Raw genomic sequence first — 15,458 nt, 5'->3', positions numbered from 1 at the left:
ATCATATTTCCGGGAAAAGACCTGCATCTGAAAAATGTAAAGAACACTTATATTCCAATAATAGGGGACAAAGAACCCCATTTTAAAGATGGGCAAAATATTTGAGCAAACATCCCACCAAAGAAGATGGTACGTGAGAAGATGCTGGACATCGCTCTGTCATTAGCAAGCTGCAGATTAAAACCACAAGGAGACACCATTTTACACCCTTTAAGATGGCTATCACCAAAACGATAATGCAAGGCTTGGCTACAGGATGTAGAAACTGGAACCCCTATACCGGCTGATGGAAATGCAGCATGATGCAGCTGATTTGGAACACAGTGTGGCAGTTTCTTAAAATATCAATTTGCCCTATAAAATAGCAATCCACTCCTAGATATCTAACCAAGAGCCAGGGAAACAAATATCCCAACAAAAACATTGTCCTCAAGTGTTTATAGCAGCATTATTCATAAGAGCTGCCAAATGAAAACAGTCCAAATGCCCATCAACTGATGGATGGAACAACAAAATTTGGTGTGTCCATACAGTGGGGTATTATTCGTCCATACAAAAGAATGAAGAACTGATCCCTGCTATAGCATGCAGGACTTTGGAAACAATACGCTAAGTGAAAGGAAGCAGACACTAGAGACGACATAGGATATGAATTCTTTTATACAAAACACTCAAAAATGGCGAATCTAGAAAGATAGAAAGTAGATAAACGAGGCTGAGGATAGGAACATGGAACCCGCAGTTGGACACAGTCTTTTTGGGATTGATGGAAATGTTCTAAAGTTAGTTCGTTATGCCGATGGTTGCACAAGTCCATGAAAAAGCGGATGTTATGCTTTGATGAGTTGATTTTATGATATGTAAGTCATACGTCCGTAAAAGTCTTAAAAATCACACTTTGGCTAACAGAGAAATTTGGCAGGGAATCAAAGAGGCAGGAGGTTATCCCGGATTGCTACTTTATCCTTGATGGAAATACGTTACGGAAATTGTGAAAGCATTACTAATCTTCAGACCTTTGCTCTCTCTGTTGGGGAACAGAGAGCATCCAGCCTGAGACGTATTTCAGATCACTCCCATTTTGCGCCCTGACAGTGAGCCTGAAGGTACGGAGAGGTGGGTCTTAGGGGAGGTTTCTGGCGTTTCACTCCCCTGACACCTGGCTTGCGGAATGGACTTTGGGCTCACGCTAGGACACAGCACACAGCTCGGAAGAGAAGAGAGATTCCCAACAAGAATATTCAGGAAGGGGCAGGATTATAAGGACGTGTTCCTGGGGAGGGTAAAGTGCAGTTGTGGGGTCTTCATTAAAGAACGCCTTCTCCATGTTGAGAGCGTGTGTTCTGGACGCTGCGTTAGAACAAGAGGGAGTCGGGGCGCCTGGGTGGCTCAGTCGGTTAAGCGACTGCCTTCGGCTCAGGTCATGATCCTGGAGTCCCGGGATCGAGTCCCGCATCGGGCTCCCTGCTCGGCAGGGAGTCTGCTTCTCCTCCCTCTGACCCTCCTCCCTCTCCTGCTCTCTGTCTCTCGTTCTCTCTGTCTCAAATAAATAAATAAAATCTTTAAAAAAAAAAATTAAAAAAAAAGAACAAGAGGGAGTCAAACTTGAAAGGAACACATTTTGTTGGAAGGAATCTGCTGAATTGGGGAGTACCTTCTCACTCCTGTGGATTTGACTACACCTTAATTTTTTTCCAGCCATTTTTTTTTCTTTTTAAATGAAAGAACTGGCCTGTTTCTATAGAAGCTTATAAAATCTTCCATGAATGAATGGAATTTTTTTTTTTCCCGAAAATGAGAGGACTTGTTTTGTAAAACCGTTTTGTGTATCGTTTCATGTCGCGTACTTTAGGAAGGGCGTCCCTTTTAGGCTCCTGTACACAATTTCATCATAAATTCAAGTCCATGAGTTCGCTTTGAGATAGGTTCTAGACTGATAAACCCTGACAAAAACATCCCCAAAGACAGTCAAGCTCATTTGATTTTTTTTAAGGTTTTTTCTTGTGATATTTCAATGCAGTGCTGTTGTTGGATATAAATAGATTTTGGTATCAAGCTAATGACTGTAAGAGATTGACATATCAATGTTATGATACTTTCTAAGGGTTTGGAAATGAATGTGTTGTAAGGAGAACAGGTGGGTTCCGACAAGACTCAACTCTGCTTTTAGGTAGATGAGGTTGAATTACTGGTAACCTGGAGTTTCAAGGGGTCCCAGACACCTCTTCCTGGCTGTCTTCAGTGACCTTAAATTAGAGGCTTGAAATTATCTAGAGTGGGAATAGTTAAGCCTCAAAAATCAGCAAATCAGATTTCCCACCCATCCACCCAGGTCTGCTTGCTAAGAAGTGTTGAACCGCATAAAATGGACAATATGTAAACCGTAACTGACCTACAAAAACAGCAACTTCAAATCTTGGTTTTGAAACATGATGAGTTCCTTTGAGTTAAGTAGAACTTCTAGAAGAATGTCATTCAGGCACTTTTGAAGTTACTGGATCTGGGATACCCATTCCCCCGGGGCCATGTCTGTCTATAAAAAGAAGACAATTGAGCTAATTAACCAAACAATTCAAGCAGTGTGAAATGTTTTAGCGTGTTGTGTCTGGAAAATAGGAGAAACCAAAATGGTGCATTCTATATACAGAATGTGTAAGAGAGTGTTTTTTGGTGTAGTTAAGGGATGCCCCCACCTCCCATGGAGATTCTTAGGTTAGCTTATGTTACAGGTCATCAAGGTAGGTGGTTTTATTTATTTATCTTAAATTCAAGGAGCAATGACACCAAAGTAATATTTAATAAGTGTTTCAAACACAGAGAACGTGATGTATAATGTTTTCTCTTGTCTTAAGAAAACCTTATTGAAAATGGTAGTTGTGTTGTTGCTGTTTTCTTTTTATACTGAACAGGAGCAAGTGCTGGGCAATAGCTCTCTAATCACTGATGAGAGGTGACTGTCATGATTTAAATTAACAAATTGACTGACATTTCTGATCTGTATTTGAAATGCTCTGTTTTAAGTTCTTCTGCATGAAATGAATGTCAATTTTAAGTGTCTTATTGAAAGTCCTTCTGTGTTTATTGCATAAATGTGTTTTCTCTTACCCTGTGGAATGTCCTAACGAAAGTGTATTGGTGACATTTCATGAATTTATGTAGATTATCACATGTTAAAATTAGAGGAACATTGAATACTTCATATGCATTTCTTTTAAGAATGTGGGAGATCCTTTTTAATAATTTAATTTTCTTTTTTTCGAACTCACATTAGCTCTTTTTTTTTTTTTTTGCAGTATTATCATTTTAACGCCCAAACTGCATTTTCACAGGATAGAGAATATTTTTTGCAAGTAACATTTTGAATTTGTTCTTCTTGACATCTTTATGTTTTTATGCATTTTGCATTGCCCTATCTCATTTTTTTGAAATCCAAATGTAACAACTTTCAACTTTTTGTGTGACATTTTTTTTTTCTTTTACTGGGTGGTATCTCTCTCTCTTCTGATTTTTTTTGCAAACCTGTTGTTTTTGAATTCTTTTTTCCCTTTATTTTCCTTCTCAATATGACCCCAGGAGCCAACACAAAGAAAAACGCAGATGATATAAGGAGTAATGACCGTGGTGAAGATGAAGGTATTTTTTGTTTTTTCAAAGCTCGACCCTGATGCATGGTTTTATATCTCTCTCTTTTTTTTTTTTTAATTTCAATCTCTTTTTCCTCCTCTTCTCTGAAATGAGTACACGTTCGTGTGCTTCTTTATTTCCTTCTTGTTTGGAAACCACTGTCCCTTTTAGTCCCAAGGACCCTGTACATGAATGCAAACCACCTGTGAGAAGTATAAACGTTTCTAAATATGAAGTGAGTAAAAAAAAAAATATGTTATTTACAAGGAAGCGCATCTTTTTCTTTTTGTTTTTTCCTTTTTTTTTTCTTTTTTTGGCTTGGTCATAAGAAGAGAAAATGAAATTTTAGAACATGCATGTATATGTTCTTTTCTTCCTTCCAAAGGTTATTTTGTAAGTTATATTGTATTTTGGAGCTTTGGTCTTCTTAATTCCTTCTATGAGTTGCCAAACTCTGAGAGACACCTTCGTACAACTTTTTGGGTGTCTGGCATTTCTGCTTTTGTTTGTTTCTTTTTCTTTTTCTTTTTCTTTTTTTTTAATATATGGATTTAAAAGTAGGTTTCAAAGAATCTTCTCTGGTTCACAGTGAAATACATGAAAAAATATTTTAGCGAGATGTTATTTCTCTGAGGGCTGCTCTTTAGCATTTAAGGGGGTTGGTGGGGAACAGGGATAGCATAGATCCGAAAACAAAAAGGTCAGAAACCCTACATCTATGCCTTTTCCTTTTCCCACCCTGGCTAGTTTGAAAACTTTTTTCACCAGTCACCGCCCCCACCCCACCCCCAAATGTTTGGTTGCTATGGAAAGTTGCTTCGTGAAGGATCCCAAGTTACTTGACAGATTAGACACCGGATGTCAATTCCTGTTCTTGACAATATGGAAGATAGTGGCCTCCGAGCGAGAAGGAACGCAAGGTATCCCGATGCCTTCAGCAGAATCCATACTTTCAAAGAAAGCAAACGGCCCAAGTATGTTGCCGTGCAGGCCCCGTAGGGTGGGTGAGAAGCACCATTCTCCCATCAAGGGGGAGCAAAATGCACGGACCTCCGTTTATTTACCACAGAGGACGAAGGCCCTTGAAGAACTTTTGGGTTTGGGGCTGACAGGCAATGTAAGGCAGGGAAGCGTCCGGTGAGTTCTACCCCCCCAGGCAGTGAGAAGTCCCTCCGGGGGCCCTCCCCTCTACAGCTTGCGTTACTGGCTTTGACCTCTTTTCTAAATCCACTGCAATCCTGGAAGTTTGGCCCATGTTGCTTTCATGCCTGCCTCTCTTCACATTGTTATTATTTTACTATTATTGTCATTCCCCTGCGTTCGCAGGGCTGTCCCTACCTCTGAACGTCTGTTTGCGAGATCTTTTGTGATGGCCTTAGGGGGGAGCATATCCTGCACCTTGCCCGTCCACCTGTCCTTTGCAGACGGCCCCGGAATACCTGCAGTCTTACCAGAATTAAAAAATGTATTAAAGCAAAAAAACTCTTTTTAATTTTAAAAAGATTCTATCAGACCACATAAAAATAAGAAAAAATGTATTAAAACTAAACCCCAAACCTTTTCTTTGTTCCTGTTGCCCAGCCAGAAAGATCATTTGCCTCTTGTTCTGTATCCCTTATTTGTGCATTTCCGTTTGAGGCTTAGGACCTGTTTTCCCAATGCTCGAAATGCAACTTTCTTACCATAAAATGCCCCCTAATTTTCATTGAATAGCAATAACTTGTGATTTCTTTTTTCTTTTTACTTTGCATTAATAGGACATCTTGTTATTACTTCCTCAAGATCATTGGAACCTTGTTCTATAGGTTTAGAGAGCTCAGAGATGTTAGCCTAACATTTTCTCCAAGGAAACCCCTTCAAACAGCCCTCAAAATCTCTACTTATTCCTTTCCCACGTTGCAGTAGCCAACAGCATGTACTGGGAAAAGAAATGAGGGCAAATCCACTAAATCAGGATCCAGAGAGAGAGAGGAATTAATCATGCACAACGCCACACCTTTCCAGAACAACCATGTCTTTCAAAATCCCACGAAGTGCATGATGCTTAGATGATGAATAAAGGACTTTTACTCTATATTTGCATTTTATTTGAGAAAATAAGATCTGTTCTGCTATCTATTCATTATCTGCAGAACCACGGGGCCGTGATACTCTTTCCTGTACTTGACTGTGACCAGTGGGTTTCTCGAGCCTTATGCATGCCTTAGTGAAGCAGCCAGTGAACTCGTTCTGACATTGTGATCATAATTCATTTTATTAGCAGCCACCATCTAAATGATAGTGGTTCATTTCCTTGAAATTCCTTTCTGATATTTCAAAAGTGTCTTGGTGAATTAAGAGAGGAAAAAAAAAAAAAGCCTTGATTGATAAAAAGGTGAAAATAAATGTACATGGGTACATTTGGGTTTCTTTTGATAACATACAGATATTTAAATTATTTACACACACATATGTGTGGATATATCCATATATATACATAGAGATTCAGAAATAATCATCACTGAGGTTAGTCTTCTGAAACATTCAATAGAAGTGTAAGGACTGATTAAGCAGGTTACGTAATCAATACCTTTTTAGAAAGCAGTTTCTGCAAATGGACACATGGTCTCCGAATTTCTGTGCTCACAGACCATTGCAAAACATTGTTTTTACATCACTGCTCAGTAAAGCAACAAAGGAATGACTAAGGGTTCCCATTGGTTGCACATCACAATGGGAGTTCATAGTCCCTGTGAAAATATGTAGCATTTCACGATTTCCATCTTGAGGCCAGAGTCTTGTGTCATTTTTATTATGTGGTTTTCGTGTTTGTTAGTTAAATGTGTCGAGCTCTGACTACAGCCAGTAAATTAGAACAAAGACGTTTGCTTGGGCATCTTGTTTTGCTTTGTTTTCGATGGTACTCATTTCTGTTCTGTTGATAATTTTCCACCCTTTGTTTGGTTTTTGTCGTCATCTGTCCCGTATTGAGCATTTACAGTCTCACTGCTAGTCTTGTGTGCTCATTGTGAGGTTGAGAATGAATCTGTAAGCTCACCTTTGAATGAAGAGGGCAGTAATAGTAAAGAGCAATGATCATTTTGAAGTTGATTTCACACCTACCTAGAGGCTGAAAACATCATGCTACGTGCTTCTTCAATAAGTCGGATCTTAGGACTGGAGCCCTGTTTAGGAAATAAGTATTTCATCTAAATTCTCTATATTTCAATGTTTTAGATATATACAGCAATGTACACATGCATTCCTATGACTTCAAATGTCTGTATGCTTCTCAAAATACCATTTGTAGGACTAGAAAACATCATCCCATGGACCCCTTTTCTTAAGCAGTCTTATCAAGGTGTATATAACTCAAAAGTAGACACCTGGTTGATTCCGGTCGAAACAGGGAAAAGTAATCCATGTCCCTTGCCCTTAGCCTCTGTTAATCAGTGTGATTTTTTATTGTGTTTCCTTACTTGACTTTTTTTCCAGACATCCATGATCAGAACAGTAAGAAGCCGGTAATGGTCTATATCCACGGCGGGTCTTACATGGAAGGCACCGGCAATATGATAGATGGGAGCGTTCTGGCAAGCTACGGAAACGTCATTGTGATAACCATTAACTACCGGCTGGGCATCCTAGGTAAGTCATTGCCTCATGTCAACGCTGCACCAGGCGCCGTGACAAACGCTTTTCGTTGTGCGGGGACTGACGGATTTGAACCGTGTTAGTCCAATGCGTAGGAAGTTCTGCCTCCCTGGGCTTCCTGGTTGGGGCAAGAGATGTTTGTAGCAGGGTCTGCCTTCTTAGCTTGCACTGCTTAATTCTTGGATTGTATTCCAGGGAACCCCCACCCTTCCTCAAACAAAAGGCAGACTCCAAGGTCACCTAAGTAAAAGGAAACTCTTCTTTTCGGGGGGTGCCGCGAGAATATCCTGGGAGGCTACACACCTCTGTAGAGTGAACACCTTTGCTGATGGGTGATACTTTGCTAACAGGTGATGGTAGCCATAGACATTGGCTTTCTTCTGTGGTTAAGTAGTTACGTTACTTTGTTTCTCTTGTGTTGGAAAACCTTTCACCTAATTCCTTACACTGATTATCTGTGTGCGTTGGGCCCCTGCTTTGGGGTCACAAGGACCATTGCAGTTGCATACAATGGAGCTCAGCTCTTGATCGAATTTTTGCAACAGTTCACAATTTACCATAAAAGGACGCTTGCTAAGTTCATGGAAATCCACCAACGTGGCTCTCCATTTGTTCTGATGTTTCCTTCATTTTTTTCCCCAGCGGGGGAACTTAGAGAAAATACAGATTTGGCAGGGGGCAATATTTGCAGATTTATCTTCCTTTGCAGTTTTGTCTGCTTGTTGTACACTTTGTGACTGGTATTCCTAGGCGTACGTAAAAACGTTTTCAGGACAGCAATGCTTTAAGATGGTGCTGGAAATTGAGTCTTTCACAGTGTGACTCTGCAGAGTGAAACGTGTATATCACAATGTGGTTACAGTAAGATAAATAAAGGGCACAATGGAGCTGTATGAAATGAAAATACAGCTGAGAATGTTATCTCCAAGTAGGCAAATATTAGCAAGAATATTTTATTTTTGCCTTGATGTTTTAATTTTATTTTGAACATTTTTTTTTTTTTTCTTTTTCATGGGAAGACATTCACCTGTGAGAGACCCCTGGAGCGGGGTGTCTGGTAGAAACGCATTTCTAACTTAGAAATGCAAATCGCCTACAGATGTTTTGCCAAGTTGTGCCTTTTGGAACATCAATAAAGCCCTCGAAGTTCCGAAATTCCCCATTGTTTTTTTTCTTCCATTCTTTTCTTTTTCTTTTTCTTTGCCTTTTTTTTTTTTGCTTTAAAGGAAGTAAAAAGCTTTAGCATCAAGAGCCCACTCACTTTGTGATCTTATTTCTTTTTCTTTTTTTGTAGGTCTCATGAGCCAGGTCTTGGTAGAATCATTTTAGTTAACTTCACGTAGCACTGATTGCGTGCGCGTCCCTACATTTTCCAGCGGCTTCTGGTTAGTCCCTTTGGCCGCTGGTGCTTGAAACAGGAAATCGTGTTTCTTGATCTCTTACAAAAGGTCCATTCTAACAAAGAGGTGGAGAGAGGAAACCACGCGTTGCAGCACTGCACAGAGCCTTTTCAAAGAGGACAGTGTGTAGGGTTGTGCGTAGTCCCATCCCACTGAGGAGGAGCTCTGGGCTCTGTTTTCTGAATGAAGCCATGGACTTGCAGCAAGTCCTTGCTTTGGTGGAGTAACAAAATGTTCTCTTGCGTGCACGATGTGTTGACATTCCTTAAAAGGTTAGATTTCAGAGCAAATTGATTTTCCCCCTGTCAAGCTAAGCGGTATTATGCAGCTTTACATAGAGATCTCCTATCAATCTGGCCGGTTTGTGAAATGATGTGCAGATCTGGAAAACGCTGTGAGGATGGTGCACACACACACACACACAATATGTCTGCACATATATATACATATATGTAATTTAAGAAAATGCTGTAGGGATTATGCATATACATTATATATATATATATACATATAATTTAAGAAAAGAGGTTTGCTTTTAGAATTTTTCTCATTGAAAGATTTGAAGTCTACCTTTGGCAACTGAGAGTTAAAAAAAGAAATCATGGTACATAACAGAGCTGTAGTGGGTGACCGAGAAATCAAAGAATCAGTTTAGCATTTCTATGCCAGTCTATTTACATTCCGCGAATGAGCTACTGTGGAGGCGCTTAGAACACCACAGACCCCCTTTTATTTGCTGGGGTGAAATGTGCCAACTTTGCTGATTATACACGGGTGGTAGAGATTTCCAAATGTGACTTAGTTTATCTCCATCACGGATCTTGCATGTGCTCAGATCCTCTTGAAAACCGTCCCCGGCCCGCACTTTAGCTTCAATGAAGTCGCTATTTTGAGTCTTGAGACATATTTTTAAACCACGGGGATCCAGATATTTAAAAAGATGATCAAATAAAATGGCCCAGCCCGCGCGGCGACGAACGTTCTAATTAGTGCTTTTGATACGGGTAGATATGTTTTGAGCAAAACATTGAAATACTGAGTTTCTTCTTCAAAACGTCATTAGTGCATAAATGCTCTTTTCCTGCCTAAGAAATGGAAAAATATTGCTGGATATCATTATTTTTATGGAGTAATAAACGCTGTTTCCCCACCCAAAAGAGAGGGTTAACAAGAGGAATTATGGTCCAAGCAGGAGGCTGGTGCATGGTGTGAACATAGATTTCAGAACGAGGCGGAAGTGAACTAGCATCTTCCCCACACCCCATGTCTGAGCTGTGATGCCCAGAAAGGCAGTGAATTTCATCAGATTCTCTGTAGAAAGTTGTAGCCTTCTCTGCCTTGCAAGGTGATTGTGGGAAGTTTCACAGCCCACGACCGGCACCCAGGGCACCCGATCCCCTTATAATTTCCATTCTTATTAACATCGCTGGACAGCATATTAAGATCATTGTTGATCCCCAGAAGCAGTTGCAACTAGCCAAATATGGCATGGCTGATACCTGTCAAATACCGTCCTCTAAACTGAGCCTTAGTTAAAAAAATAATTATTATAAGACACTTGTCCTATAAACGGGACGATCTTCACGCTTGCTTTTTGAAATAGGGATGTTTTCTTTAGTCAGAACTGTGTGACTCAATCTTGCTGGCCATCAACCCTATAATTTATGGGCTAGTCCGGGATGCTTGAGAGTAGTTAATATGCTGTTAATAAACTGGGATCGTCCCAGGCAAACTGGGAGGTATCATCATAGCTATAAGGAAGTTAATTGTGCCTATTTTAAGTCTAGTGATCGAACTGGTGTTCCATTTATTTTCAAAGAAGATGCTCTTTTATCAACTTATTTCCTCTTTGTTTTGCTCTACACCTTGGTCATTGGGAAGGCACATCTATCCAACACTTGTGTCCCATCAAATCTACCTCGTATTTATTTTTTCATGACAAGGGTCTAAAGACCTCCGATATAAAAGAGAAATCTCCTCTCCCATGCTTTCTGATGGGAATGCCTGGAATTTATTGATGGGTGGTTCTTGCCTCTCCTTCCCCTCGTTAATTGTCTCCCATTTTGCCTTTATATCTTGAGTTGGTTAGTTCTACCTCCACTCAAATACTCATTTTCGTTTACCTCCCATGGACTTACTACCTTTTTGGTTACCCTGCCACGTGATGCGTCCTGCATGCTTTACCTCATTTTTGCTTTAAAACGGTCCGACCACTATGCATCAGCAGCAGACTCATGGAGGGCCTGCAGCGTGGCCAGCCTTGGATTGCTGTAGCTGTTCACTCAATCCTCGCAAACCTCCCTGCAGGGGTTCGCTTACTTTATTTTAAAGACACGAAGGCTAGGAGGTGATAGGGATGCCCCCCAGTGGGTTTTTGTTTGCTCATTCATTATTAGGGTGCTTCGGCGATGGTGATGTCCACCAGGCAATACCACTGAGGGGTCCTGTCAAAGCTCTTTGGCTCCATTGACCTAATGCGTTATGGGCCAGTTGTGTGTGAGACGGCTGTTGTCCCTTCTTTGCCTGTCTGCTGAGCATTGCCCATCACGGAGTCAACACCACCGAGGCAGATGGTGACCTCAACAGATTTCTCACCTGATGGGTATTTTATGGTCTTAAGGAATTATATAACTGACTTTTTCCAGGATTCAGAAAAAAGCACCAGAAACACCTGCTTGTTTTTCAGGTGCTGGTAGCTATTCTGAAATTTTTGTCTCAGGAAAGGTTGTGTAGGGGTGTCCTGAAGTTGTGTTTAAGACCAGTAATTGCATATATTCGGTTAAGTGCAGTGATGTCATGACTGAATAGAACACAGAGATGGTTTGAAATAAAGGTAGTCTACTTGCGGAGGGAAAAGAGCAGGGGACTTAAAATTCACGAGACGAGAGCTGTATGCATGCTGCAATGCTCTGTTCTCCTTCGCAGTTTTGGTCTCCTTTGGGGGGTCTTGGTTTCCATCTGAAATGGAAGGTGGGTGGGTGGCATTTGGACGCAGCTCTTTGACATCAGTCAGAGAAGTCTCACTCTTTTTTTTTTTAAAGATTTTATTTATTTATTTTGAGAGAGAGAGAATGAGAGAGAACACATGAGAGGGGATAGGGTCAGAGGGCAAAGCAGACTCCCCGCCGAGCAGGGAGCCCAATGCGGGACCCGATCCCGGGACTCCAGGATCTTGACCTGAGCCGAAGGCAGTCGCTTAACCAACTGAGCCACCCAGGCACCCCGAGAAGTGTCACTCTTATGCATTTGGTATGTTGGTGTTCCATGTCAGATTCCATAAAAGGAGTCTGGGAATCGTTGGGGCACAGGATCAACAAGTTCCTATGTGAAGAGCTATGATCTGAATTGCATATTGTGTGCATCATGCATGAGCATTTTGCATCCGTGAAAATTTGGTGGCTCCCTATAATATGCCTTATGCACCTGTATTGAAAACTGTCAAGGTGCCGTGCAGAACATACCTCCGTCCCTCTTTCTTTGGGAGTTAAATATGTTCGCTCTTTGCTAATTGCCGTGTTTTATTGTTTTCTTAGACTGTTGTCTTTTCATTGTTTTTATGTTTTATTAAGGATTTTGTTTTAAATTACAAATGGAACCCATCTTATTTATCAAGTCAAGAGTTCGTAAGTGCATATACAAAGGGAAAAAAATAATTTCCTCCTTCAAGGATCTGCACGTCTTGACACACTACTCTCCTAACTCCCATTATGTTTCCTCTCCTCGCAGGTTTGCCCTGATTTGATTTCCCATGGGAACAGTTGCATTTATTCTAGTTATTTATTTTAAAGATTTTATTTATTTATTTTGACATAGATGGAGAGAGCATGAGCAGAGGGGAGGGGCAGAGGGAGAGGGACAAGCAGACCCCCCGCTGAGCAGGGAAACCGATGATGCAGGGCTCGATCCCAGGACCCTGAGATCATAACCTGAGCCAAAGGCAGGTGCTTAACTGACTGAGCCACCCAGGCCGCCCAAGAGTTGCATTTAAAATGCAGTTAAAAGTTCAATGGGGGGGCGCCTGGGTGGCTCAGTTCGTTGAGCGACTGCCTTCGGCTCCGGTCATGATCCTGGAGTCCTGGGATCGAGTCCCGGGATCGAGTCCCGCATCGGGCTCCCTGCTCGGTGGGGAGCCTGCTTCTCCCTCTGACCCTCCCCCCTCTCATGTGCTCTCTCTCTCTCATTCTCTCTGTCTCAAATAAATAAATAAAATCTTTAAAAAAAAAAAAAGTTCAATGGGTAGAGCAGAGAGGTGAAGTGTTGCATTTAAGGAAAAATAAACAATAGTAGAGAAGTCAAGGAATATGGGAGAAATGACAGGAAATGGGATCCAGAGGCAAGAGGAATTGTGCAGGAGCACCCAAAACCAGGATATCGAAAAGTCGGTGGTGGAAAGCATGGGAACCCTTAGCATAATATCCTCTGGTGGGCGGCAGAGGTGATCAGCGCCCCCTGAGAACAGGCTCGGGGTCTCCCTGCTGCACTAGTCTCTAAGATGGGCTGGGAGGTGGCAGAGGGGTAGACTCTCCAGATAACAAGTCATAACATGCATACATTGTGCGAGAGAGCATGGGCCTTGCAAAAAAGAGAAAGTCAAGAAATGTTTCTGTGCAAAATATTGTCTTTCATCGTCTTCTTCATCAGTAGTTTTCTATGCATTTAATCCTCGCTTGAAAACACCGTACTCCAGTCTTTGTTGTTGCTGGTGTGGAACATGAACTCTGGGAGTGGACAAGTTCTTGGTCCCGGTCTGTCCTTGGTGGCCATTGGTTTGGACTTTTGTCTTCTGCCTCCTGGTGGCCGAAAACGCCCACTGCATTGATTTGATTTATTCCACAAAGAAGAGGCATCGTTCAGGATTAAAGTCCTGTCTTTGGGACTTTAGAAGAGCCCTGGAACAAACATGGAAACCAAACCAAGGCATTGGGGTAAAGACTCTGTAATGGGGAGGGTGCCTCCATGGAAACGTGGACATAAATCATGACCCAAAGAGGCTCCCTCCTCCTCGGAGGCGACAGGGGTCCATGTCTGCGGCAGGTGGAGACCCCCAAGGAGACGAAGCAGTGTTTTGGGGTGAAGAAAGTCATGGTGGGGGAGAAGTTAGAACCCAAGACTTTTTTCTTTTAATCTCAAGTGCACGAAATCATTGACCAGCCTGTGCCATCCTGTGGAGAATCTCCTTGATCCCTTATGAATGATTCAGAATTTCCTAAAGGAAGGTGGCATTTTATTTTTATGGGCATCGCCGTTTTGGGAAATCACTTGATAGGAGAATCTATGAATACGTAATTTCCAGTTAGCTGACTGCAGAGCATCATATAAGCTTGAGTTACCAGTCACACGATATACCTTCACAACTGTCCTTTCCTGGGAATGTTTGCATTCAGAACAGAGCCTCTCCAGACTATTAATTCGAACACAAGCCACGTTCTTTCTTTTGCATGTTTTCTTCATTTCTCTTCTCAGCCATTGTATGAACAGTAGATCATCTTGAGTTGTTTTCCTGGGAATGTTTGCATTCAGAACAGAGTCTTAATTTGAACACAAGCCACGTTCTTTCTTTTGCATGTTTTCTTCATTTCTCTAGTGTCTCCAGACGATTAATTCGAACACAAGCCGCGTTCTTTCTTTTGCATGTTTTCTTCATTTCTCTTCTCAGCCATTGTATGAACAGTAGATCATCTTGAGTTGTTTTCCTGGGAATGTTTGCATTCAGAACAGAGTCTTAATTTGAACACAAGCCACGTTCTTTCTTTTGCATGTTTTCTTCATTTCTCTAGTGTCTCCAGACGATTAATTCGAACACAAGCCACGTTCTTTCTTTTGCATGTTTTCTTCATTTCTCTTCTCAGCCATTGTATGAACAGTAGATCATCTTGAGTTGTTTGAGGTCAGGTAGTTGCAAGGTGCAAATTCAAAGTGAATTTCTTGGGAACAAAGAAATGGAACTCGGGTATGGTAGCTATCTTGCACATTTAGGAATATAAATGTATTTCTCAGATAAAAGTCCATTATAACATTATTAATTGGGTATGTTGGGTCTAATGCTTAAAGTAGTGTATCCTTTATTTGAAAAAATAACAGCTTTTTTGAATGAAAAATCAAATATTATAGAACGCCCCGTGCAACCATCCTTTGGTGTTATAGACATTGGATGTGCGTGAGCTAAAGTCTTGAAGCAGGTAAATCAAATACAAGGCTCTGGCGATCCTGTTAATGATTCAAGATTATATGTCCTGACTTTCATTGCATTCAGTACGACGGCTTTTATTATAGGTTCAGATGTTACGGAGGGAAGACTGTGTCCTGTGAAATGGGTACAGTCATAAACAGGTGGGTAGTGGGGCACCTGGGTGGCTCAGTCGTTAAGCATCTGCCTTCGGCTCAGGTCGTGGTCCCCGGGTCCTGGGGTCGAGCCCCGCATCGGGCTCCCTGCTCGGCGGGAAGCCTGCTTCTCCCTCTCCCACTCCCCCTGCTTGTGTTCCTGCTCTCTCTGTGTCTCTCTCTATCAAATAAATCAAATCTTTTTTTTTTTAAAGATTTTATTTATTTATTTGACAGAGAGAGACACAGCGAGAGAGGGAACACAAGCAGGGGGAGTGGGAGAGAGAGAGAAGCAGGCTTCCCGCGGAGCAGGGAGCCCGATGCGGGGCTCGATCCCAGGACCCTGGGATCACGACCTAAGCCGAAGGCAGACGCTGAACGACTGAGCCACCCAGGTGCCCCTAAATCAAATCTTTAAAAAAAAAAAAAAAACAGGTGGGTAGCATAAATGCATTATAATATGTATGACCTGATCTCCCA

At 41.6% G+C, this 15,458-nt stretch overlaps 1 protein-coding gene across 1 annotated transcript in view; it reads left to right on the top strand.

The window, feature by feature from the left end:
• Positions 1 to 15,458, top strand: part of NLGN4X (neuroligin 4 X-linked) — a 289,234-nt gene that overhangs the window by 163,516 nt on the left and 110,260 nt on the right. The window contains exon 5 of the mRNA XM_064573691.1: positions 7,099 to 7,251. Coding sequence (XP_064429761.1) covers positions 7,099 to 7,251 — 153 coding nt within the window. The remainder of the gene's footprint in view (positions 1 to 7,098; positions 7,252 to 15,458) is intronic.

The sequence above is a fragment of the Mirounga angustirostris genome, unplaced genomic scaffold (assembly GCF_029215605.1).
Source record: "Mirounga angustirostris isolate CCGP_5_RB_7025 unplaced genomic scaffold, mMirAng1.0.hap1 SCAF_11, whole genome shotgun sequence".
Lineage (NCBI taxonomy): Eukaryota > Metazoa > Chordata > Mammalia > Carnivora > Phocidae > Mirounga > Mirounga angustirostris.
Note: the sequence above shows the minus strand (reverse complement) of the source record. Positions and strands in the feature narration are given on the sequence as shown.